We start from the raw sequence: 25,416 nt of genomic DNA, 5'->3' as shown, positions 1-25,416 counted from the left end.
AAAAAAAATTAATTATTTCCGCTGCGTTTTTCGACCCGATCCCAACATTATCATCAACTACAACACATGTGCTCTAATATTAGATATCAATACAAGAGATTCAACTTTTATTTCCCCTCCAAATTCTAAGTGGATATCTTGTTTATCCAAGCCTTAGAATCGAGCAAATTGAAACTTTCATGTTTATTTTTCATTATAACAGTTTGCTCTTATAGTTGGAACCACACCTTCAAACACACTGTTACCTAAAAAGTTAGGAGTTGTTATGATGTTATCTGACAAAAAAAGAAGAAGAGAAAAGCTAAATGTCAATAAACCAACACCAATTTATTAATCGGTGGCCTAACCCAGTGCTTGTAGTGCCCTATAATTTGGGCCTTACCCAATAGAGAAGAGCCCAATAGAAACGATCCCTCCTTTTTCTTCCTCTTCCTTTACATTTCCTGAAATAAATTAGTGACACCTTCATTCGATGCACAAAGCGCAAATAAACGTCTCTAATTTTGTCTTTATAATTCCAAAATTTTAAATAAAATATTTTCAAAAAATTTGTTTCACTATTGTCCTCGAGATAAATTATTTATTTAAATTAATTATCAATAGAATAATTAAATATAATAAGATTACACTTATTAGTAATTTTTTTATATAGGAATTTTGACCACTGACTACTCTTATTCAAGAAGGGATAAAGTATTCTAATTAAATATACTACTCTCCAAAATTTCCAACTTTTCTTGTTTAACAACTCTCCTACGAAACACTAGAATACAATGTAATGTACCTATATATTCATATATATATATATATATATATTTGAGTTTAAGGATTCTGTTTTTAAATAAAAAGAAAAGGGACAGAATAGTCAACCGTAAACGACAAACGTCAGCGGTTGATTCGGTGAGAGAAACTGCAATTGCCTGCAATTAATCCCATACCGTTATAATGCACCTGCTTCCCACGCATAACATAACCCCGAAATTTTAAAAAAATAATTTTCTCAAATATCAAGACTCAGTTATTAATTTTTTATTTTTTATTTTTTGAAATTTTCCCCTCACTATCGCCTTCAATTGGGTTCTTGATCCTCATTCCCCACCAAGGTAGTGTTGTCTGTGTATATTCGAGTGCCCTTCATTTTAGACACTTTTTACATTTTTTTTCTTCTTATTCTCTTTTCCAGTTTCTTTTTGTTTTCCTCCTTTTAATCTGAAAATATGAATCCGAACTGGGAGCTGACGAATTGCTGTCAGCATGAACAAGTCCGTTTTCTAGCAACCATTGGTATCTTCACCGTTGTTATCCTTGCTGTAAGTTATATATTTGTCTGCTTTTATTGAAGTTCATTCTTTTTATTGGTTTAGATTTGGCTGCATATTAAAATTAGAGAGCTTTTAGCAAATGCACATAGGCATTTTGCTAGTTTAGCTTGATTGCAAAAGCAATTAAATTGGTGATGGACAAAGAGAAACTGGATTCACAGTCCACTTTGATATAATTGCTTATGATACTACTTGATTCGGTGCATTTTGGAAGCTTTCTTGACTTTGAAGCTTTAGCTAAGTAATTCGAGCTAAATTACGTGTATTGATTGTTGAGCTTAAATTTGGATTTCTTAATTTGGTATGGAAAAAGTTAAAAATAAAAGGAAGTAAGAGGCACAACTGGCTCTCTCTTCTTCATATTTTTTCTTGAATGAATGCTGGTTTTCTAAGCTTCAAGCATTTCATGGTGGGGTTTTTTTGTGTGTGCTGTAATTTTAAGTGAAATGTTTAGCCATAGAATGGAAGAATCCAGATCTTTCTCCTTTTTCACACTTTTGAGAAGTCATTTCGTGAAATAACTTCCATTTTATCTTCTGTTTTGATGATGACAGTTATGGAGGACATTTTTGCTGACACCTTTCAAGCTCATCACTGTATTTCTTCATGAAGCAAGCCACGCAATTGCGTGCAAGCTTACATGTGGTGAGGTAGAAATCCAACATTGCATAAGGGCTGCGTTTATATTCACTTTGGAAGTTCAATAGACTTCGGAAATATGTTAATATTTCTGCTTCATGTACCTCCTTAAAATAGATTCCTCTTTGTTGATTCTAAGGCATCTAAAATGCTATTACATGTAGGTTGAGGGCATTCAAGTTCATGCTAATGAAGGTGGCATGACTCAAACACGTGGTGGTGTATATTGGTTGATCTTACCGGCTGGATGTAATACTTTTTTTTCTACAACATGTTTTTGTTTTTGGTTAATTTTGATGCATCTGCTGCATCTAATTATTGTCCAAATTTGTCATCTAAGTGCATGCCGACTTTTTGTTGTTGCTTTCTATTGCAGACCTTGGTTCATCGTTTTGGGGTATGGCTCTCATACTTGCTTCGACAAACCTTCTCACCTCAAGAATTGCTGCTGGTTGTCTTATCCTTTCCCTTCTTATTGTGCTCTTCATTGCAAAAAATGTAAGATCTTAGGAAATAATCACTGAAATATACTGCATTTCATATGATTCAATCACAAATTCCCAATTTGGAAGTATCTAGCGTATGTTATGATATTATGATGATCGACTGATTCCTTGATATGTTGCACAGTGGACTCTACGAGGGCTTTGTATTGGTAAGTCAATCAATCATTGTTGTACTTGAGATGTGGTAGTAACTTCTGCAAATTCAAGATATTAATTTCTTGGATAATGTTGTGTACCAGGATTTATTGTTTTTCTTGCTGTCGTATGGGTTCTTCAAGAAACAACCAAAGTTCGTATCCTTCACTACATAATTCTCTTCATTGGTATAGGCTTATCCATGACATGTGTTCTCTTCAACTGGCTTTCAATAGATTTTCCTCTGTTGCTTACACATTCTTCTCTGATGGCAGGTGTTATGAATAGTCTGTTTTCCATCTACGGTAGAAACTCACTTCTCGCCATTAGTAAATTAAACTCATCACTTAGTAGAACATACTATGACCAAGTTGTATGATGCAGATATATACGATGATTTGATATCTCGAAGGGTTCACTCAAGTGATGCTGAGAAATTTGCAGAACTTTGCCCATGTTGTACAGGAGTTGGTTGGGGAGTTATCTGGTATGTATACATGTATAAATCCAAACGATTTACGTAGGATATGATCAGAAACAACATAGTATCCTTAGTACATACTTCAAATAGTATGAAATTCTTTAATTAATAAATTGATCTGCCATAATAACCTATACTTATTTCCGTATCCAAGTTTGTGTCCTTGAAGCTGAAGCCACTAATGTGATGACCAAATCACTTATGAAATGAATTTGAGAAAGAAAAAGTATACTTAACTTCCTCGTAGGCAGCTCAATGTTTTTCTCTTGTTAAAGAATTTGAGATTTAACTGTACTTACTAATAGAACCTTCTTGCAGGGGAATGATATCCTTATTGTTTCTCTCTGCATCGATATATCTTGGACTCGTCATTTTGTCCTGAGGTATGTTACCTTGCAGTAATATATTTGCCCAAAATACACAAATTCATGTGATGAGCCTAAATACGTTGTTGTATGGCTACTAGTACTATTCCACATTATTGATAGTCTTAAGTTAACCTTAGGCAGTTTTCCTGATAACAACTGAGAAATGATGCAAAGCTTTATGAAATCTTTAACTCTTCGAGAGTAAATCACAGAGTCTCACCTTCCATAAAATTCCATGGAATTAAATGGAAATAGATATCATATGAAAAGAACATATAACAAAGCATCTCATAACTATCCTGAAGTTAGGGAAAAAGGAGAAGATATTTTGTTACATATCTGAAACTCAGAAAAGTTTACTAGTTGCCATTTTGTTGTATTTGACATTTCCAGTGTTGATTTCTTCAGGGTTGAAATAGTGGAGTTGGCCAATTGAGGAGTTGCTACAACATCATCTATAACTCCACAACCACAACAATCAAATTCATTTTTTGGCTGCAGGATCAACAACACTACTACCCTTATGGGGCACATTGTTTTGATCCTCAAGCTTTGCATTCTAACAAAATTGAATTATTTTGGTTCCAATTTAGCCAACAGTTAGATTTTCAGGAAACTGCCGTCTTCCAGATTGTATTATTCAAAACTTACATATGATTCAATGCCAAAAGTGGTTTCACTAATACAGTAGCAATTTAGTGTGTACAATTTCAACTATCGTCATAAGAAGAAACACGAGATTTAAGGCTCTATTCATAGCCTAATCTGGGAGTAGCAACAGCCTAAATGATGCAGGAGATATAGTAGTGATCGGCGGTTGACTTCACAGCGAGATTTTCTCAACTGGTAGAACAACATTAGAGTCATAAATCCTGCCATTTTGGGTAAGAAGCAAGGGACCCAGAATCATATATCCAAGTCATCATCAGGGTCCTCATCTGAATCGGGCATCTCGTCATCTGAATCCCGAAAATAGATTATCTCCCCCCGGCGGCCTTCCTCTTTCTCAACACCAATCTGTTCAGTGTAACCTTTGCTCTCATCGAGAGATTTCCGACCATCATATATTTGAATGTTTTTGCCATTGCCTGTGAAACAAAAGATTAAGGTGACTGTAAAGATAAAAATCGAAGCCTTCACAGGCTTAACAAATTCAGAGAACCTCCCCTAATTCTATGAAGTTAAGTCGAATAAGGGAATGACAAAAATGAATCATTTATAAATTCAAGCTGAATCAGTACCTTGATGCTCAAATGGAAGGACCACTTTTGCTCGGTCATTTCGCTCCTTTTCAGATAACTGTAAATTGAACTGGACCTGGAAAGAAAGAACCTTTTTTCATATGAACATTCACAAATCATTTCTATTTCTTAGGTATTGTATGAGTATACTATTACTAGCTCATTAGAAAGAGCAACTTTATGAAATTGTGCCTAAGGAGTTGTATAATGATTTCTGAGCGAAAAAAACAATCAACCCACCTTAGGCACAAGGCTTTGAGCAGTTACTTCATCTGCCGTAGAAAAGGGTGTAAAATTGAGATTCGAATTCTCAACATAGAGCTCTTCAACCTAACATAAAAAAAATTCTTCATAGTTAAGTTGCCATAGAGATTGGAAGTGCTCAAATATCTAAATAAAACCATATAGGCATGTGAAACATGTATAGGAATACCACATAGGCTGCTATATAAGAGGATGGGAGAATACCATCATTCTAACACGCCCATTTCGACGTTTAACGTGCACACTGAATTTTCCTCTTCGCAAGTTATGTTCCATCAAGGAGAGGCTAACAGAATTTCCCCTCAGTCCATCCACTGGTTGAACCATTTGTTCTAAAGTAGCCTTCATAGACGACATGTACTCAAGAGCAGCAGTAGCCCGGCTCTCATGCAGATCCGAATGTAATAGCCAGAATAAGCTAGAAACTTGGCCTTGTAATAAAAAATAAAACACTTAGAAGATATCCATGTTGGATTTATGATCAAGCAATGGGGAATTAAAGAAGGCCATACAACAGCAAGAAACAATTTATCCAATTGCTTTTTTGAAACACTAATATCAATGCATTTCTCCATTGTTAGTTGTCTCCCTAAATCTGTTAGTGGAGACAAAACTACAACAACATATCATCATTCTATCATGATTAACAAAAAGGATCGCCTATGTGATTTTATGAGCCAATGCAACCAAATGATGCTGTCACAAATCATGAAGGATGAGTTCACACACTCCAAAATAGAGGTAAGACCACCTTTCACTTGCATAATGCCAGCAACTGCATCACACCCACCTAAGCCTCACCTGACAAATTAAGCTTTCTGATTCTAGTGAATTTTGATTTACCTGGAGTTACAGGGTTAAATTCAATTGTTCAAAATATGCTGTTATGGCATAGAAGTTTAAAGAGTATACGGAAGTTAGTATGAAATCAGTAACGGTGTTTTTTTAGCATGGTTTGATCATGACATATGAAAATCCGCCATCTTGGTTGACATTACATCTTAGAATCTTAGAGACAATAATATACGGCTGAGGATATTTCATTGAGCCAAATACTGAAATTTGTGAACAATTTACCGAACAAAGAAGATTGCTGGAGTTAAGTTCACAAGCAATGGTCTTTATGGACAATGCAGTTAACCCCTACGCATAAGCAGAGCAATAACATTTAGTAGGTAAATAGTTTATTACAAACCTATGCTTTTATGCCTATAAATATGCTCTAACTTGAAAAATTAACTTGGCATGCTATAAATGCAATGATTTAGGTAGGACACACAAAGATCAGTATAGATAAAATTGATTCTTCTAACTTGTTACAAGGAGCAAATTACATACCATGACTCCTAAGTTCGCTTAAGAGGGATGCAACTGATGAAACTGACGCATGTCTTAGCATCTCACTAACCTGAAAACAAGCAAGTGCAAAAACTCAAGCATAAGTTAGTGGGCAAATATCATGTAGATTAACTGATATTCTTAAATTTACACATGAGGAACCCTTCCACCCTACTTTTTTCTGCACCTTATCTTAAAGAGGCAAATAATTCCCAATGAATTAAATCAAGAAAATGCTCTGCTATTTATGTGAAACTCTTTTACCATTTAAGGGTAATCGCAGTGGTTGAATAATAAACCATTGCATTTTTCTGTCCCTTGATACATGTCGAAAGTTGGAATGCGTGCAACTTCAGCATTACAAAGGTGTTCCACATTTACGAATTCTCTCCTAAATTCTGATTAATTAAAATTACTGGACAAAGAACCAAATTACCGAGTCTATCGCAACCACAAACCTTCCTTTTCCATCTGCCGACAATTCTGCCAAACCAAAGCCAACACATTGTGTTATATCATCAACCAACTATTTATGTTACACCTCACAAAAACAGCAAATTAATAGCTATATAGTATGCATACCTTTTCCAAGTTGAAGAATCAATGACAATAACCCATCCAAGTCCTTAACATTTTTACACAATTTAACTGTCACTGAAGATCCAAGAGAGTCATTGGCAATGCTCCCATTATTCATGAGCTTGCTTTTCCAACCCAATGGGTCCGTATAACAGTCCAAAACCTTAAACCTATTTCAGTTCCAAACAAGGACAACACCATCACAATCAATAATTCATCGAATTTCCAAATTATAGATGCATCATGCATTCATATTTATATATACATGGAAAATCAAATCAAAATTCAAACCATGTACTTGTAGAGACGTCGTATCCTTTGCTCTTCAACAATTTTTCATAGTACAAAGGACTCCGCGACAATGCAACCAACACAATGCCACTGCCGAAACAGGGAAACGAGCAATTACACAATCTCAGCACGAAAAAAATTGCAAACTACACGCAGGTATATATATGTCTATAGGATTAAAAATGAATCAAATGGATGATTTGTAGCTTCGGAGTGACCTTGATAGAGATTTTTGGGAGTCAATGAAGGAGGAAAGCTGAGAGAGGATGTGATCGAAGACAAAGGAACCTAAAGAGCAGGTGATTGTGTCATTGATGGTGAGAGCGGGGGCATGCTCCCCTTCTAAGCCACCGTCTCGCAGCGTCCTGCAAATCCATTCTGCCATGTTCCGTCGCCGCGGAAGCCGGAGATAATGTGCTAAAATGGAAACTTAAACCCTGGTATTATAATTATTATTATTACTAATCACTAATCCGAAAACTAAAAAATGTGTAATCACTAATCCGAAAATAAACCAATGAATCAGTTATGTGTATTGGCCTTATCATCTAAAGAGGAAAAGTGGTTTAGATGGTGCTCTGAAATAGACCACAAATTCAACAACTTTCAAACAGTGAAGCTACAGCTTTCTTTACACTAGCTAGTCTCCCAAAATGATCAGAAGAAAAAAGAAGGCAAGGATAGGCTGGACCTTGTTACCATTAGTAAAAACTGTGATAAAACTGCACGCAATTTTTTGCCACTGTTTTCTTTGAAATCTACTTTCTCGTAGCATTAAGATTTAAGCTTGTCTTCAGATATGTTCAGTGAATTAAGTGTTGGTTCATTTTCATTATCAACTAGATATTTTTTAGAAATGAATGTTAGTGTTTATTCATCTTTGGTAAACTAAACTAAATAAATCATTCAATCTAGATTGACTTCCTTTCATATAAAATTAATCACGATTGGAAAAGAAAAGATTTGAAAAATATATCACAAGTATTTCAACAATAGAAAAGGAAAAACACACATACACACGCACATATACAATATCTTAGTGTTAATCGAAGGAGTAGCGTCTGCTTTTGTCCTTATTCTATACCCCACGGCCATCTTAGAGGTCAAACTTTGGTACTAAAAAAATTATAATAACAAATGGTCAATAATGAAATGTATATAATTTTATGAGCTATGGATAGCTTCATATTTGCTGCATCACTCAATTACATAAAGCAACAAGAGGATTCTGGCGACTTAAGCTGTTTTTATCCCAATTATCAAAGTGGAAAGTCGTATAAAAATCAAATTACACACAACAGCGTCCGACACCCAACCAAAATCAAAACCAGAAAATAGGAACTTACATCAATGAGCCATATACATAATCAAAAGATAGACAAACAACTATCATTCCAATTCTGAACTAAACAAATTTTCAGGAAAAAAAAGGATTAAATTAAAAAAGTATCGTTCTTTCAATGAAGCAATAGATTGTTCTATCAAGCAATTCATCAAATAGTTTCCAGGCATATATTCAATGATAAAGGAGGCAGCTAACTCACCTTATAAGCACGACGACGGCGGGCAGGGCACGGTGACTGACGGCCACAGCGTAAGAGGGTGAGGGCTCAGGGCAGCGGCAAGTTAAGATTCTGATAGAGAGAGAACAAGGTGATAGCAAGAGAATGAGGGTGAGGGGGGCAGGGAGTTCATATTCTGAGGCATATATCCGATGATAAAGAAGGCATTCAACTTACCTCTAGCAACGATCGGCATGCACTGATCCGGCGGCGGCGAGCTTCAACGGCGGCATCGAGAGGGTGGGGCGGCGGAGTTAGGGCGTGAGAAAGAGTGAGTTATGCACGTGAGAGAGAGTTAGGGATTGTAGCAGCGAGCTAGGGGCGGTGGCGAGGTTAATCGGCGACCACAGCGCCAGATAGTAAGGGCGGCGCGAGTTTAGATTTTCTGAGAGAGAGAACCACGCGACAGAACAAGGTCTGGTAGTTTTCTTTGTTAGTATTTCATTATTATTTTAATTTATTACTCCCTTCCCTCCGTCCCAATTCAAATAGGTCATATTTCCTTATTTATATAATGTCTTAGCTATTGCATGGTGCGCTTCCTCGCTAGGATGCCGACACGTCGCTTGACACTAAGTTCAGTACTATATGCTTTTTTATTGACCAAATCGGATTGTAACGTTAGAATACCACCAGTTTGCAAAGAAATCATCTTACGTTATACCACCTTTATGCATAGAGATTTGTAGATGTTCAGGATTTTGACACGTTTCCCTACTAAAAACCTAAGTCTGATATAGGGTTTTCAAAAATTCCTAGGAAACATTTCGACTGTAGATGATTTTGATTTGTAATCAGATTAATTTTCAGCCGTAGATTTTTGTTAACGTTAGCCAACATCCAATTTTGATGTATTATTCATTTTTTGACATTGTAATTTAATTTCCGGTGATTTCGCTTCACGCATAAGCGTCTTTCATTTATCCGTGGTCTCAATTTATTTATTAGAGTATTTGTTCGAATTAGATTGCTCTACATCGACAGTCATTTGATGTGTAAAGTGTTAAGCGTGAATGAATTTCTGTAGTTGTAAATAGGTAAACATTTACAGTTGTGATGTGATATTTATTGTTTGATACTTGTTATCGTTATTGTCATGGTTGTTAAATCCTATTTGTAATGGTAGGGTAACATGAGTGTCGAAGTTAATGTTATGTTATTGTGATGATAGTGGTAATTAATTTCTCATATTTATTTACTCCATCTGTCCCATAAGAGTGTGTCCTTATTTCTATTTTGGGATGTCCCACAAGAGTGTGCATTTGTCATTTTTGGACACTACTCCACCACTAACTCCTTATTTCTTACTCTTATTTTATAATAAAGTGAATCACTTTTTCAATTCTCAGTACATTCATCTAACATTTTATTAAAACTCGTGCAACCAAAAGTGATGCACACTCTTGTGGGACGGAGGGAGTAATTTTTAGATAAAAAAAATTCTATTATATGAACGACTGTTATGTTTTATCAATGAATCGAAGCTAGAATTGAAAGAAGTTTTTATGTTCATACACAGAAGCTCCTTAAAATGCTTAGTTTGTGTCCTTTATATTCATTGTGTTTATATCGTGAATGGTCGGTCATTTTTTTAATTATTGTTAAATTAACATTATATTTTGAATTCGGTGCAGATACATCTTATGTGGATTTAGGCTAAATGAGCTTCGATTTGAATATTTGTTGCGGAGTCGAAGGTGATGATGATAATATTAGTGGTAATGTTGGTAGTGACGACGTCCATAATAATAAGGCGGGATGTGAGCATGTGGAATCGGCTTATCAAATTTTGGACTTCACTTGTGTTGATCATGAACGTTATTACGAGGAAGATGTTGAAAAAGATGTAGATGGTGATGGTGGTGAAGACGTTGACGATGGTGAAGATGTTCACGATGAAGATGATTATATTCCTATGAATCATTATAACGATAATGGTCCCCAAGATGACATTGAAGAAAGTGAGTACTCTGTCCAAGTTTCGAAGAGTTGGTAAAAGATTTGTTAAATGTAGGATATCTTGTCGTTACTTTGGACGAAGTCCACGTATTGTACCGTGAGTATGCACGTTTAAGTGGGTTTTCGGTTATGAAAGGTACTCAAGGCTATTTCCTCGACACAAGGATTGTTCGTTATAAATTGTATCCGAATGATAAGCGGTCAAGGGATAGAGTGTCGATTTATAAAAACAGTCGTATCGTAGTAATTGTAAGGCGAAGTTGCGTGTTTGTAGGGAGGATGTTGATTCGCCATGGAAAGTTACTGTTTTTATGAAGCAGCACAACCATAAACTGCTCCACCCCAGTGACAGTTACCTGCTTCGTTCAGCCCGCTTATGTCTCAGTCCAAGAAGACTTTGCTTATAGCCTTGACGTCTAGTGGTATAGGTGTGAGTCGTGCTTACCGTTTTATGGAGACTGAATCGGGGAGTCGCGCAAATATTGGATTTCTACGAAAAGATGTCTATAATGAGTTGAATAGGGACCATAGAAAAATGAAAAAAGTTACTAACGGAGATACTAACAAGCTGATGGAATATCTGACTGAGAAATGGTTGAGTGACCCGTCATATTTGTTGGGAACTTAACGAAATATCCTAATCCTTGTTTTGATGATATCAAAATCAATAGGTTTCTTTTGTAATAGACTAGAACTACTTGAACTCAAGTGTTAGAGTTCTTTTTCTAGTTTAGTTGCTGTTCTGAAGTCTGAAAACTGAAGAACGAAGGACTGAAGACTGAAGACTGAAGTTGCCGACTGAAACATCAGTCGAATAATCAGTTTTGACTGATTACTTAATGCGTGCCACATGGAATCAGCGGACTGATACTAAAGTCAAGTATCAGTTAAACATTCTTCCTCGGACTGAACCTCCAACGTTCAAAGGAAGTCACACACTCCAGAAGGACAACCGCATTAAATGCAGAGATCTCAAGATCGTCCTTTCTCTGCAGAGGTCATTCCTCTTTGGTGATTACCTTTTCAGAGATGTCGCATCTCCTGCTCTTCAACATAGCCGTTCTCACCAAACAAGGAACCTCAAAGATTGAAGCCCAAGTTCAAATTACTCTCTAACGGAAGAAATCTTGAAGACCTTCTCCGCCAACGGATCTATTCAAAACTTCTCCTATAAATAGCGCTCGAGGATCACTTCAATCTTCACCGATTCAACGACATAAGCTGAAACGCTGCCAAAATTGTTTCTCAGCTAAAGCCCAAACTCTCCAAAGTTTGAATCGAAGAAGAGAATCCCAAAGCCAAAAACCAATCACTGCTAATTACATACATTCTCTTAGATCTTAGGCAAACATTGTTCATTCAAAGCCTAGGTCAAACTAATTGCAAAGAACTTGTTCTTTGAAGTTTAGTTGGCAAGTTTTCAAACCTCCCTTTAACCGACTGAATCGAGTGTTTGTGTTGCTAAGGAGTTCAGAAAGGTGTTCTGCCTCCGTGAGATCCTAGTGCCCAGTGCGTGCTAGGAGTGAGAAATCCAACAAGGTGTGTTGGTACTGAAGATTGGATCTTCGGTTGTTTCGGTTGTGTGCACCTGTAAGCACACGTTCAGGTTTGCAGTGCACCCGTAAGCACTTGCCCAGTGAAGTTGTTGGTCTGATCAACCGACCGTTGATGTAGGAAGTATTTTTTCGAACCACGTAAAAATCTCTGTGTTATTTACAGCTTTCAGTATTTACTTTCTTACTTGTGCTATTCTTTTCGTAAACTGAAAATTGATTAATAGCAAAGAGAAACCTAAAGACTAACAACGTGCTTAACTCACAGGCTATTGCGAAACAAAAGTTTTCCGTTGCGTGTGTTATCAGTATGACTGATGATCCATCTTCTGATAGTCAGTAAGATTCATAACATCTCCTTTTATCAAACTCGACTGAAGCCTTACGTGTATCAGTTAAGGTCTTTTGACTTAACTGATAACTCCTTACTGAAGAGTGTTCAGTATCAGTCGTCAACCCTGTTTTGGTCAAAACTCTTTTCAGTAAACATATGTTTGAGTTTGTGTTTGAAGTTTCGTTTTGATATCTTGTAAAGATCGAAAAATAGCCTATAGGTGTATTCCCCCCTCATACACCTATTCGAGACCCTTCGGACCTAACAATTGGTATCAGAGCAGGTTGTTCGCCAGAACAATTATGTTTTGATTAGCTTCTATCTGAACTAGATCCTTCAGAGGGTTATTTTCAACTCTTAAAATCTTTTCAAGATTTTTCTTAGTTTTGCATGCTCCGTGCTCTTCTCTCCGTTCCTGTGTGTTTCTTTGTCTTTACCTCATGAACAGGATCAAGAAAGACTCCTCCAGCGACTATATCAAAACATTCTTTCGAGGAGTTAACGGACTTGAGATTGGGCCATTGGATTCAGACATCAACGACAGACTTATATTTCCAGAAGAAAGCCAGAGTCCAACCCACTCACCCCCAGGAGAAACTTGCAAATATGATCAAGCTCGACAAGAGTATCAAGACCTAAGAATGAGATTTGAAAATCTCCTTAGGGAGCACAGGCAAATCATCAGAGAGATTCTCTATGTGCGAGATGCTCAAAGGAATGTCATGCGCTATATCTCAGACAAAGACGAAGCTGATAGAAGAAACGTTCAAGAGCGCAAAGTGATCAACATACTGAAACTTCTACAGTCTCAGAAGCAAGAACTTCTACCTCACCTTGAAGAAACAAAAATGAACTTCAAGAAAACGTCAGAAATATTTGAAGGAGTAACTTTTCACCAACTACAACAGATGTATAAGTCCATTGTCTATGAGCATATTTTTGTACTAAAAATCACATACAAACACAAGATCACAAACAAAACACATACGATCATATATTTTGGCAAAAAGCAGTGTTGTATATGTAATGTTGTCAAGCATTTTGGTAAACTTTATATGAATAAGGATTTTAAAAGGCTTTGGTTTGTTGTATGAATAATTGTGAATGCGAGGAACAGTTTAAAACATGTTGGAGAGATACGATTGACGAGCATTGCTTGGCCGAGAATAAATGGTTCACTAATATGTATAATATGTGGAAACAATGGTTAAATCGGTTATTAGCTTCTAGAGGATGCTGAAAACTTGGAGAACACGAGAACTTGAGGAGGATTTCCTTTGTCGTGGAATACCATGTATGTTTGTGCAACATACTAGTATTTTAATTCAGTTAGGTGATTTGTTTACTAGAAAGGTTTTCAAATCCTCTCAGTATGAAGTATTAAATTCAATATATGTGATTCTCAAACAAGAACCACTTGATATGAATGACGAATTGTTGAGTTTAAGGTTTTATCAAGAACATCGATAACAAGATATTGCGTTGTTAAGTTTTGAATCAACGTACTCAAATTGCGACTTGTTCATGTCACATCTTTAATTAATATTATCGATGTTTAATTAGTTATTTATCATTATAGGCATAATTAAAGTAATTACGCCATTATTATTATTACGGACGTTTGAGGTTTAAATTGATATTTGCTTTAAAATAAAAATAAAATAGAAAATAAAATTAGATGGCCCGAATGTAGAGAGCTCCATTGTGTGGAAGTTACTATTAAGTGGTGGAGACCACCTAAGAGCCCTTTTAAGGGGCTAACTACTGTGGTTGCTCTGATTGTTTCCACCTTTTCATAAAAATTGAAGTATTTTATTTTTTGGAAACTACCCCATATATTTTAAATTTCACTCACACTCAATATTTACAAAATATATAATCATTTAACACGTCAACTTTGGTGGATCATTTCTCCACTCAATTTTGGTGAACCTCATTCTACACATTATACACATCTCTCAACTATTTATTAAAATTCGTGCCCTCCAAATTAAATTACAATTTTCATGGATGGAGGGACTATTTTTTTTATTATTAATCTTAATGGATGCCGGAATTTATTAATAATATTTCAGTCAATACTTAAAACGTTGTGTTTTTATATACTTATAACATAAAAGCAACGTCGTATTGTTGTTATATTGGAAGCAATAGGGTTCTGAGAGCGTGATTTTATTTTAGAGAAAGAAAACAACGTCGTTTTGTATTATATAAATATTACAACATTTTAATTATCGATTCAAGTGTCGCATGATAAAATTTCGGCATCTACGTAGGTTAATTGTTACTGAAATTTTAATTTTGGCCAAATACTAAAATATTGATAGTCCATGTATCAATTGACCAAAAAATAATACTCCCTTCGTCCACCAAAAAATATTCTTTCTCATAATTTCACGAGTTTTAAGAAATTGGTTGAATATGTTGTAAGTGGAATAAAATTCTCACTTTTATTATATTGTTAAAGTAATTAGTTACTTGAGTGTTTAACCTTTAATTACTTATTAGTAAAATAGGATATAAAAATACAAGCATCTCTAAAGCTAAAGCATACTTTGCAGGTTTAACCTTAACAAGTGGGTGGGGTGTTTAATTGCCTTGGGTTAGTTTTAATTTAGTGGTAATATAGTGGATGTATTTAATTAGTTGGGGATGGGTTAAGTAGTTTTAATTAGGTTGGGTTCATTAATGACAAGTTTGGTAAAATAAGAGGTACTGTTCAGGGTTAAAATTAGAGAATCGTGTAGGTAAATTTATCAAAAATAAAATTGTTCTATTTTTTATGGACAAATCAAAATGAAAAAATTAATCATATTCTGATGGACGAAGAAAATATTGACTAAAATTAAAATTTAAGTATATTTTATGTACTTACAAACAAATACTCCCTCCATTCTATAACAAGTGTCATAGTTTGTATGTTAAATACAAGAAAACTAGGACATTTATTATGGAACGAATGTTACAGGGAGTAATCAATTTAGATTGAATTAGCGCTGAAAATTTATATATTTGAGAAGGACACATAGGGCTATATACGAACCTAGCCGAGCCGAATATCTCCAGGCTCGGGCTCGGTTCATGAAGATTTGGTTTGGCTCGAGTTCGGCTCGAGCTCGAATTCACGCCAAAAAATGAGCTCGAGCTCGGCTCGCTTATATAATACCAAGCTCGAGTTTGGTTCGAATTTGGCTCGTTAATTATTCTTTATCTCGAGCTCGAGCTCGGCTAGAATTTCAAGCTCGATTTCAAATTCAAGCTCGAATTCGAGCTCGGTTCGAATTATTTATATATTAATGTTTCATTAAAATAAAAAAAAATTATATTTGTTCATATATTACTAGACTGTTTATGAATCATAATTTATAATTTATTTTTAATAAATAGATAATTTATCAAGTTAGTAGTATTTTTTTTAAATTATGAGTATTATTTTTATTATTTAAAAAATATTTAACAAATAAAATTATTATTTGATGAACCTATTCACGAGCCTATTCGCGAACATATTCGTGAGCTTATTCGCAAACATATTCGCGAGCCTATTCACGAATAGGTTCGAGCCGAACATGTTCGCGAGCTCACGAGCCGAACATGCACAGGCTCGAGTTCAGGTCGATAATTTTATCGAGATTGGATTCGGGCTCGAGTTCGACTCGTTTAAAAAACGAACGAATTTCGAACGAGTTTTTTTGGAGCTGAGCCCTGAATAGTTCGCGAGTGGGTTGGTTCGTTTACACCCCTAAGGACACATGACATTTATTCAAATCCAAATTCCAACGCATTTGGGCGCTTGTGCCGAAATTCAATACTTACATCCACGTCTTGTAAGCCCAACAAATTAAGCCCAAAATCATCAAAAATTGGGTATGAGCGTGCAACTTTTTCTTTGAAACCATGGGCATGCAATTTTAGTTCACTTGACTTTACTGCAAAAAGAATAAAAAATGAACAAAATCGAACCGAAAAAATTGATAAGAACTCCATAGATTCGCAATTACTTTATTAAAATCATTCGGTGAAATCTCACCCGACCATTATTAAATTCCTAGGTCCGTCCCTGCTTATATGATCATATTTTTGACAAAAAAAGTATTTGCAATTACATCTCATTCACACACGGCACTTGCTTCATGCCTACTAAAATTCAAACCAAAAAATACCATGCACTCCAACACAAATTCCTCTGTTAATTACAAGGAATATCAAATCTTAACCCTTACAAAATTACTATAGTACTTGTGGTGGGGATCCAATTCAAGTAACAGCTTGAAGTCTATAAAAAAATAGTTCTAGATAAATATAATCGTCCGTTATAACACATTCAACAATTTATTTTCACCAAATCAAATCTATAGTAACGAAACAATTAAATATTTATGGATAAAATTCATGGTATATGCTTCAATAGTTTTGATTGCTACGCCATATTCTTGATGAGAAAAAGGGCATATTTAATTGATGGATGCGCACGGGATCTATGCGGATAGAGTATATAAGCATAAGCATCGGCTGAGTCGAGACGTGGGAGTTTCAAATGCGCACAAAAAAGAGGCGAAGCATCCGATACCGCTCTAAACACGTTTTTGCATTATTTGACACTAAAAAAGCGACGTTTTCTGGTGATAACGACTTCACGTTTGATCTCATCGAAATTCATATTGCTACATCACAGCTCACATGCATATACAAGTACCAAATTATTACAAATCATTTCTTTGATGTTAACCTTAGACCAATCCGCTTTTTATATATTTATATATATGTTGTAAATATTATCGAAATGTAAACTTCAACTGTAGAAATTGCATCGAACTATAATGTACTCCCTCCGTCCCATTAGAATGGGCGCATTTGTCTTTTTTGTTTGTCCCACTAGAATTGACACTTTTCTAAAATAGTATGCGGTCCCTACTTTCTCTACTCACATAAAATAAGTGGACCATACCTACTTTACACTCTTAACCCTTTATTCTTAATCTTCGTGCCCAATTCAAGAGTGCCAATTCTAGTGGGACGGATCGAGTATTTGATAAATAAGTCAAGTACCAAATAACTCATATGTAAGGTTGGCCACCAACTTATTAGACCACTCGATCTTGAAAATAATCCACGTCATCTTTTAAATTCTAATATATTAAAAAGTGTTATTGAGATTGACATCATTAAAGTTCAATTTATTCTTTTTATCCGTCTATATAAAATTTTATGCAATCTAAAAATATGATACTAATAACAATTTAAGGGGTGTTATAATAAAAATAATATTTAAAAATATGCTAACATGTAGTATTGAAATAATCCGTGTTCACAAATAATGAGCGATGCAATTGCTCGTACTATAATACTATATTAATAGTATTTTTACGGCACTAACAATGTTACTAGCTCGCAATAAAATAAAAGAACAGATAAGATAAATACTATATGGTGTGATTATTGGTGAATCAACTAACAACACTTAACTTAAATATTTATAAACTAAAGGAAAATAATGCAGAAGATCTTCAAAAACTGTTAAAGAAGAGGATATTTTATGTATATATGAAATAGCGTAAACTTTACAAATGTATTGATAGAACTATTTATAGAAGAATACAAAAAGGGTAAAAAAAAAAGGAGAATCTCTAGAAATTGATTTATTTTAGTCGATTTTAGTTAATTATTCATGAATTGGACGAGAGAGTCAGCGCTATGTATGATTTATTCCACATCAATTATGGCGAGAAGCATATTTTTTTGATAAAGTAAAAGTAATACTATATTTTTTTATAAAATTTATAAATTTAATGGATCTAGAAAATATAAATTTTTCGCTCTCTTTAAAATTCAAAGCTTAAAATTACATTCATTCATTAAAATAATATGTTTATCATAAATTTTTATTATTATAGAGTTAAAAATAATTATTCGTTCTCATTTTATTTAAAGGTTTTGAACCTTTCCCAAATACTATATTCACATGCGTGAGTCACATGAGTATTACTCTAATCTTCTTCATAAAACCTCTATATTATTAGCTAAAGAGTTTCTATATATATGAAGAAAAAAAAACATGAAAAAGACCTTATCCTATAAATTAATTTAAAAATATTGACTCAAGCAAGTTGGGTTGGCATGCAAGTAACCAGATGGGTCCCAAGAATTCTGACGTAGCCTTGGTTTGTGGAAACTGTCAAACGCCGTTACTGCTAAAACTTTGTCAACTCGCTGACGCTTTGCGCCACCGACCCACCGAGTCATCACCCGCCGTTTCCAATCTAACGATAACGCCAACAATATTTTGTTCCTCCGTCAGCTCCCTCTCTCTCTCTCTAGCCTTTCCCTCTCGATTCGGTTGTCTTCAAAAACCGCTCTCTTTTCTCCAATGGACTCAATCTCCTTTCGTCCTCTACAGTCTACTCAATTTCTTCTTCCTCCGATTCCACTTCATTTCTCTCTCTAGACTTTGACATTCCATTTCCATGGGGGCGGAAATTCCTGGAATTGTCAGGCTCAAGTGCTCTGTTAAGAACTATGACTGGGGAAAGCTCGGGGAAGAATCGGCGGTGGCGCGGCTGTATGCGAAGAACAGTGGGGAGGAGGTGGACGGAGGAGAGCCCTATGCTGAGTTCTGGATAGGAACTCACGAGTCAGGGCCGTCCTACGTCGTTGCAGCGGCGGAGGCGACTGGCGGAGTGAGGAATAGTGGTGTGGAGGGGAGGGACGGCTGTGATCGTAAGCAGGGGGATTTTGTTAGTCTGAAGGACTGGATTGAGAGGAATCCGAGTGTGCTAGGGGATAAGGTGTTGCAGAAGTGGGGACCTACTCTTCCTTTCCTGTTCAAGGTAATTTTTCAAAAATTTCTTCGGTTTTGCCGCTGTTTTTTTAGGAATTTACTGCGCGTATTTCTGAAGAAATTGATGTTAGGTGTCGTTGCTCCATTTTTCGATTCTATCGATGCTGTACCTAAGAACTGAATCAGATGCATTTTATACAATCCGTATACACACGTACCATGTATATGTGCAGATTGCAATGCAAATCTACGGCGGTGAACTACGCCACGTTCTTTATCTTATCCACTATTCTACGATCAATCGTACCCATGCTATGCCAATTTCAATTTAGCAGGCGTAACATCTATACAGCCAGTTCTGTTTGTATTTGATAGATTTGGAATTCGTCGTAATGCCTAGTGCTTTTTGAGAAAATTGAAAGTAACTGATGAGAAATTGAAACGAATTGTGAACTTTAATTAGGTACTTTCAGTGGAAAAGGCTCTGTCGATACAGGCTCATCCTGACAAGGATTTGGCTCCAATTCTGCACAAGCAGCAGCCAGGAGTGTACAAGGACGGTAATCACAAGCCGGAGATGGCTTTGGCACTCACTGAGTTTGAGGCGCTGTGTGGATTTGTTGGTCTTGAGGTAGTTTAACTAGCTCATCTCTGGTTTTATTAGATTAAGATAAGATTTTTCCTTTTTTTATTTGGAACTGGAAATCTTTCTAAACGTGTTCAAGAATACTTGTACAGCACCCTTACTTTGTCTGGAGTGGTTTAATGTTTTGGGGGTCTGCCCCTGGTGGCGATGTGGCGATTTCCAGTCTAGTTCAGGGCGTTTATGCCGTATTTCCCTTCATATTGTTTTTAAAGCCATTAATTAAGTGGTTTGAGTGGCTGTTCTGTTCTTTGTCTGACTTATGGTCTGATGATATTTCCTTTTTGGTTCTATGCAAGGTTTTCTCTAATTCTACTATACAAAATAGTTTCTGATTATGATTTGTTGAATGCTAGGTCGAACTATATATAGTGAAACTGATTGCTGAATCTGGATGGATTTTCTCCCCTGTGCACTTATTTATTCTTTCTTGGTTGCTTTGAGACTACCAGTAGCAACTTTCATGTGATGGGTTCCGCTCTGGAATAGATCAAGCATTATGTATTGTCAGCCGTAGCATCAGCTAAAATGGCTTATTTTTATGATCCATATTCACATCGCTTTTCTTGCATGAGATGACAATAACACAAAGGAACTAGAGAAAGAGATGAAATTTTTTGGTGTGAGATGCTCTGGCCTCTGGATAGAGGAGAGCCAGCAATAATGCCTCTGATAGTTGATAACAGAATTATATTTTGGCTTTAAAGCTAGTATTCAAGGAAATTATATGTGTAACTAGCAAATTTATTGACTTTGAATGATCTGAGTGGTACCACATTAGTTCCATATTAGGTATTTTGGCCTTACAGGAGTAGATTATTTGCCTAATGTTGGGGAACACAATTTTTGGCTCTCGCCTACTGTCGATTAATTTGTACAATCTGAAACACAACTAATCTGTGATGTATTACATTTTGAGGACATTTTTGAGTGCTAGAAAGAAACTGAGTTTCAGAATGAAGATGATTGAAGCTAGCAGAATACTACTAAGAATGGGTGACATCAGAATCTCAAAAGTTCAATGCATTTACTTTTTAGGCATTTCTCTTTGTTTTAGGAACTTAAGACTGTTGTTCGCTCTGTACCTGAGATGACTGAAGTGGTTGGTAATTCATGTGCGGTTCAAGTATTGAACACTAGTGAAGACGATGGGGAGAAGAAACTGAAAGAAGTCCTGCAATCCTTATTTACTGGTCTCATGTTGGCTAGCAAGACTGTGATATCTGAAATAATTCCCAAGTTGATAAGGCGGTTGAATCTAAAAGGCCAGGTATGTAATTTCTTTTTTTAATTGTTCACTGGTGTTTACTATATGCTTGAAATGCTGAGAAATCGCTTCTCAGCCTATAAGGTGGTCTCATGGTGTCCTTTACCCTCTTTTTCCCGTCAGTTTGCACAAGGGCAGCTTCTACTTAGTAGCTCAATTACAATTAGCATGCTGCTACAAAAAAACTTCGTTTTCTCTCTGTTGTTATCCACTTTAGCTAGCCAAATTTGGTAACCTTCTGATAAATACCTATGAACACAAAGAAGTTTTAATCCAACTAACAAGCAGAAGCATGGCTGTTAGCCAAGGAAACCTTACCTCTAAGGTTATCTATGATTTTTTAAGCAATTTGATATGATCAGCCATCATCTTATAGTCTTTGAAATACAGGATTTTATAAACCTTGCTGAGGCAGAAGCTTTGCTTCCTCTCTGACCATTGAATCCCTTTACTCTGTCCTTCAAGATCTTGAGCTATCTATCCAAAGTTTGGAAATGTTAAATGGCCCAGTTTTTAGATTTATTTCTTTTATCAATAAAATTAATATGATCACAGCTTATCTCAAGCAAACTTGAATAAACTAATTATATATGAGCCAGTTTATTGTGTTTAGATTGTAATGATATTATTTATTGTGCCAAAAAATTGCATAAATCAGAGAGTAATTTCTGACAGGTAATGGAGCTGACTGACAAGGAAGAGCTGGTTTTACGGCTAGAAAAGCAATACCCCGGTGACATTGGTGTGATAGCAGCCTTTTTGTTTAACTATGTGAAACTGAACCCGGGTGAAGCTTTATACTTGGCAGCAAATGAACCACATGCTTATATACAGGGTGAATGTGTAGAGTGCATGGCAACATCAGACAATGTTGTTCGTGCTGGTCTCACTCCTAAGAACAGGGACGTCCAAACTCTCTGTTCAATGCTGACATACAAACAGGTAATCTGATGATTAAAACGAGCCCTCTAAAGAGTTTTTGGGGATTATCTCCATTGCCAAATGTAAATAATTGTTCATCACAATGCATGCACGCTTTTGATTGTTAGTTAACCATGCTAGGACCTCAATTTTTTTTGCAGACTTTTCCAGAAATCCTCCCCGGAGTTCCCACAAATCCCTATACCGTGAAATATATCCCTCCATTCGATGAATTTGAGGTCGACTGTTATAATATTCCCGAGGAAGCATCTACTGTTATTCCAGCGGTTCCTGGTCCTTCTGTTTTTGTGGTGGTTGAAGGAGAAGGAAGCATGCACGCTGGTTCTTGTAAGGAGGTGATTGCCGAAGGTGATGTGCTGTTCGCACCTGCAAGCACTGACATCACTCTTGAAACTCTTTCAGCATCCATTGTGTATAGAGCTGGAGTTAACAGCAGGGTTTTGGACAAATCTGACAACTTCGCAGCAAAACTGGTGCTCTAGTAAACGGGCTCCTGTTTTTCCTATATGGATCTGTCACGTGTAAATTCACAACTAGTTATACATCACATATAGAATAAAGAGATATGAATTCAAGCGGAACGTGCCCATCTCGCCACCATTTTCTTAACTGGAATTTTTTTAGTTTTTCTAGTTAAAATAAGGCAAAAACTTGTGTAATGTAACACACAATCATCGCAGTACGTGCAATGAATGGTTGATGCTTCTACGTGATTCATCATATAAAATTGTTGACAAATTACATCTCTGATTATCAAGTCATTGCTCATCGAGGGTCAAAATCCAAATAATTGTAAGAGAGACTATCTAGACTAACAGGTAGAGAGTATCCGAGTGCCTCAAATTTCAAAAGAAGACATTTTCATAGTAAATGATAAATCTACTGAGAAACTCAAATGTAATGAAGAATTTGATTAACACAACCGTTAAAATGGTGAACACAAGTCCGAGCAAATTAATAACAAATCTTACTACGATTATAAACCCAAGATACAATAATATCCAGGTTCTAACAAATGTATAAATCAAAAGTTCAATTTAGGCAAAACTTCATTTAATAAAGAGCAGTAAAAACCGTAAACCCATGCAGCAAATGAATGCAATCCAAAAAAATTAACCAAAAGTGACATTATAACAAAGAGAAGAGAACCACTTAAACACTTGCTACAAAAATGAGTAGCATATACTAGCCATCCAAATTTCTCTTGGTCAAAACTTCAAACAGCTCATAATTAATCCATTAAAAGTAGGAACTAGAAAGTAAATCTAGAAACAGTAGGTTTTCAGGCCTCCAATGTCGGGAACTCAAAGACAACATCTTTCCCAGAAAGCTTCCTGTATACCCCAGCAAAAGTCTCCAGCTTTGTCTCAGTATCGTTCCTTGCCTTAGGATCCAAGAACACCTGCATTAGAGAGAAAAAGATGAATACATATTCATGCAAGGTTAGTAGAGATAATTCAAGACAAAGCAAGAAGCAATGACCTTCATAATCTTTGATCCATCAAGCCTGTATCTGATACGTTTTCCAACGATCTCAGCAGGATACACAACATCCTCGAGCACAGCTTCATGCACTGAAGTGAGGGTGCGGGATCGAGGCCTTTGGACAGCAGAACCCTTCTTGGGTGGGCGCACTATCCTTCTGGTAGCAATTACAACGACTTCCTGCAATATACATTCAATACAAGGATGAGCAAGCAAAACAATACAACCTCTATATAAGATGCTTGAAGCAGCAAACACCAATTAATTGAAGTACAAAGACATCAAATACAACAGTTGTAATAAATTGGAGGACAGTGCAAGCCACGAACCCCTCCACCAACAAAAAAAAAGCTTCTTCTTAGACAAACAAATAAAACAAGAATAAGAACTAAAAATTTCTGAGTAAACAACACAATTGTATACCTTTCCACTGAACTTCTTCTCAAGCTCTCTCACCAGCCTAGGGTGAATCTTGCGGAAAGCTTTCCTCAGTCGGTAGGGGACGTGGATCACAACAGCCTTCTTACCTCCAGCAACATCAATTTGGCTGCAATAAATTAGAATATCTATTATTGTCAAACTCAGACAGCACTAGGACATATAAATACAGCTAAACTTACACTGCAGAGTTAATATAGAGGTCTTTCAAGTCACTCTTAATGTCTTGGTTGGTATTTTCCAAATCAAACAAAGCCTGTAGATACATTCAAAGGTTAGAAGTCACAATTAAGTTATATTTTTAATGATTTTTTTATTGTGCATCAAAACAAGTCATATAGAAGGAATATTGCGAGGACCTGAGCAACATTCTCCTCAAATTCAGAGGGTTCAGCATCCCTGTCTTTGTGAATTTTTTGCAATGCAGTATACATATTGACCCTCTGCAGAAGGGAGCACAATACTAAGTCAATTCCAATATAGTACGGAAATTATAGTAAAGAGAAGATTACCAATATGCAGATAAAAACCAGTGAGTAAGTGACCATAGAACTATTGGTAATGTGCACAAAAAAACTTTTGGTTCACTTACAGAAGACCTATAGCGCCTTAACCACATTTGAACACAATAAAATCTATATTAATTTATTGCTCCAAAAGACAAAATCCATAGCTGCTTTTATAATAAAAAATTATCTTCTTCCTTTTTAATTAGGTATGGCCTCCACAATTAATTCGTCAAGTTAGCTAATTTCTAGGAACTGAACAATTGCAATATCAAAGGTTTCTAGTTTCTGTTCAATTTTCTTTTAACCTATCTAGAAAAAGTATATAATCATCTATAAATTCAAATAAGCTTGCATCTCATCATCCAGTAGTAATACTACATGATAGAAGCACCAGAAAACAGGTAAGCATCTCGATATACACAGTACCAATACATAATCTCATCCAAACAACTACTCTTGAAATTCGTTAATCGAGATCCCCATCTAACAACAACGACATTTAACAATTATAAGACAAAATTCACATAAACAACCAGCAAAACTGAAACCGCAGTTAAATTCAAACATTTACAATTGAGATATAGCCGAGTTAGAATCAATATAGTCTGTAAATGTACCTCGGTTGAGCGCGACAGAGGAGAAAGCTTTGGCGCCGGAGTTAGAAATTACAGAGAGTAACGAAGAGAAGGATGTGGTTGGCGCATGAGAGAGTATATATTAGACCTAAAACCCTAAAAATTGGGCCTCAATCCAATGTGAGCGTTCTTGGGCCGTAAATTGTC

At 35.9% G+C, this 25,416-nt stretch overlaps 4 protein-coding genes across 7 annotated transcripts; 2 read left to right on the top strand and 2 right to left on the bottom strand.

Annotated features, from left to right (window-relative positions):
* Positions 1-956: 956 nt before the first annotated feature.
* On the top strand, positions 957-4,134 carry LOC131001671 (uncharacterized). 2 transcript variants are annotated; one of them, XM_057928238.1, is made up of 11 exons: positions 957-1,103; positions 1,184-1,310; positions 1,877-1,972; positions 2,126-2,210; positions 2,338-2,459; positions 2,592-2,616; positions 2,707-2,790; positions 2,878-2,907; positions 2,987-3,089; positions 3,402-3,466; positions 3,860-4,134. In XM_057928238.1, the coding sequence occupies exons 2-10, from the start codon at positions 1,218-1,220 to the stop codon at positions 3,463-3,465; spliced, it is 702 nt and encodes a 233-aa protein (XP_057784221.1). In that variant the 5' UTR covers positions 957-1,103; positions 1,184-1,217; the 3' UTR covers position 3,466; positions 3,860-4,134. The 2 variants fall into 2 exon arrangements, with proteins under 2 accessions (XP_057784221.1, XP_057784220.1); XM_057928237.1 differs by having other exon boundaries at positions 972-1,310.
* LOC131001620 (elongator complex protein 5) lies at positions 4,057-9,207 on the bottom strand. 3 transcript variants are annotated; one of them, XM_057928154.1, is made up of 11 exons: positions 8,904-9,207; positions 8,709-8,798; positions 7,383-7,601; positions 7,165-7,254; positions 6,877-7,043; positions 6,731-6,777; positions 6,295-6,364; positions 5,161-5,387; positions 4,933-5,022; positions 4,693-4,768; positions 4,057-4,539 (listed from the first exon to the last, which is right to left on the bottom strand). In XM_057928154.1, exons 3-11 carry the CDS (start codon positions 7,547-7,549, stop codon positions 4,358-4,360), a joined length of 1,116 nt encoding a protein of 371 aa, XP_057784137.1. In that variant the 5' UTR covers positions 7,550-7,601; positions 8,709-8,798; positions 8,904-9,207; the 3' UTR covers positions 4,057-4,357. The 3 variants fall into 3 exon arrangements, with proteins under 3 accessions (XP_057784137.1, XP_057784138.1, XP_057784139.1); XM_057928155.1 differs by having other exon boundaries at positions 7,383-7,593; XM_057928156.1 differs by having other exon boundaries at positions 7,383-7,581.
* A 9,363-nt stretch (positions 9,208-18,570) lies between these two features.
* On the top strand, positions 18,571-22,929 carry LOC131001590 (mannose-6-phosphate isomerase 1-like). The gene is made up of 5 exons (XM_057928087.1): positions 18,571-19,399; positions 19,814-19,981; positions 21,051-21,263; positions 21,936-22,202; positions 22,343-22,929. The coding sequence occupies exons 1-5, from the start codon at positions 19,037-19,039 to the stop codon at positions 22,682-22,684; spliced, it is 1,353 nt and encodes a 450-aa protein (XP_057784070.1). The 5' UTR covers positions 18,571-19,036; the 3' UTR covers positions 22,685-22,929.
* Positions 22,930-23,295: 366 nt separating this feature from the next.
* Positions 23,296-25,384, bottom strand: LOC131001684 (40S ribosomal protein S7). Its single transcript, XM_057928252.1, has 6 exons — positions 25,252-25,384; positions 24,485-24,568; positions 24,308-24,381; positions 24,111-24,234; positions 23,685-23,867; positions 23,296-23,604 (listed from the first exon to the last, which is right to left on the bottom strand). Exons 2-6 carry the CDS (start codon positions 24,557-24,559, stop codon positions 23,485-23,487), a joined length of 576 nt encoding a protein of 191 aa, XP_057784235.1. The 5' UTR covers positions 24,560-24,568; positions 25,252-25,384; the 3' UTR covers positions 23,296-23,484.
* Positions 25,385-25,416: the final 32 nt, after the last annotated feature.

This window comes from Salvia miltiorrhiza, chromosome 8 (genome assembly GCF_028751815.1).
Source record: "Salvia miltiorrhiza cultivar Shanhuang (shh) chromosome 8, IMPLAD_Smil_shh, whole genome shotgun sequence".
NCBI lineage: Eukaryota > Viridiplantae > Streptophyta > Magnoliopsida > Lamiales > Lamiaceae > Salvia > Salvia miltiorrhiza.
Note: the sequence above shows the minus strand (reverse complement) of the source record. Positions and strands in the feature narration are given on the sequence as shown.

Bases quoted from the DNA above. Each gene is read 5' to 3' on its own strand.
- LOC131001620 (XM_057928154.1), bottom strand. From the start codon at position 7,549: ATGGCAGAATGGATTTGCAGGACGCTGCGAGACGGTGGCTTAGAAGGG. The intron at 6,365-6,730 runs GTAATTTGGTTC...GCTTGTTTTCAG, and splicing joins TTGTGGTTGCGATAGACTCG to GTTAGTGAGATGCTAAGACA. The intron at 5,388-6,294 runs GTATGTAATTTG...TTTTATTACAAG, and splicing joins AAGCGAACTTAGGAGTCATG to GCCAAGTTTCTAGCTTATTC.
- LOC131001684 (XM_057928252.1), bottom strand. From the start codon at position 24,559: ATGTATACTGCATTGCAAAAAATTCACAAAGACAGGGATGCTGAACCC. The intron at 23,868-24,110 runs GTATACAATTGT...TGTATATTGCAG, and splicing joins AGAAGAAGTTCAGTGGAAAG to GAAGTCGTTGTAATTGCTAC. The intron at 23,605-23,684 runs GTCATTGCTTCT...TCTCTAATGCAG, and splicing joins ATGGATCAAAGATTATGAAG to GTGTTCTTGGATCCTAAGGC.
- LOC131001590 (XM_057928087.1), top strand. From the start codon at position 19,037: ATGGGGGCGGAAATTCCTGGAATTGTCAGGCTCAAGTGCTCTGTTAAG. The intron at 21,264-21,935 runs GTATGTAATTTC...AATTTCTGACAG, and splicing joins GGTTGAATCTAAAAGGCCAG to GTAATGGAGCTGACTGACAA. The intron at 22,203-22,342 runs GTAATCTGATGA...TTTTTTTTGCAG, and splicing joins CAATGCTGACATACAAACAG to ACTTTTCCAGAAATCCTCCC.
- LOC131001671 (XM_057928238.1), top strand. From the start codon at position 1,218: ATGAATCCGAACTGGGAGCTGACGAATTGCTGTCAGCATGAACAAGTC. The intron at 1,973-2,125 runs GTAGAAATCCAA...TATTACATGTAG, and splicing joins GCAAGCTTACATGTGGTGAG to GTTGAGGGCATTCAAGTTCA. The intron at 2,211-2,337 runs GTAATACTTTTT...TTTCTATTGCAG, and splicing joins GTTGATCTTACCGGCTGGAT to ACCTTGGTTCATCGTTTTGG.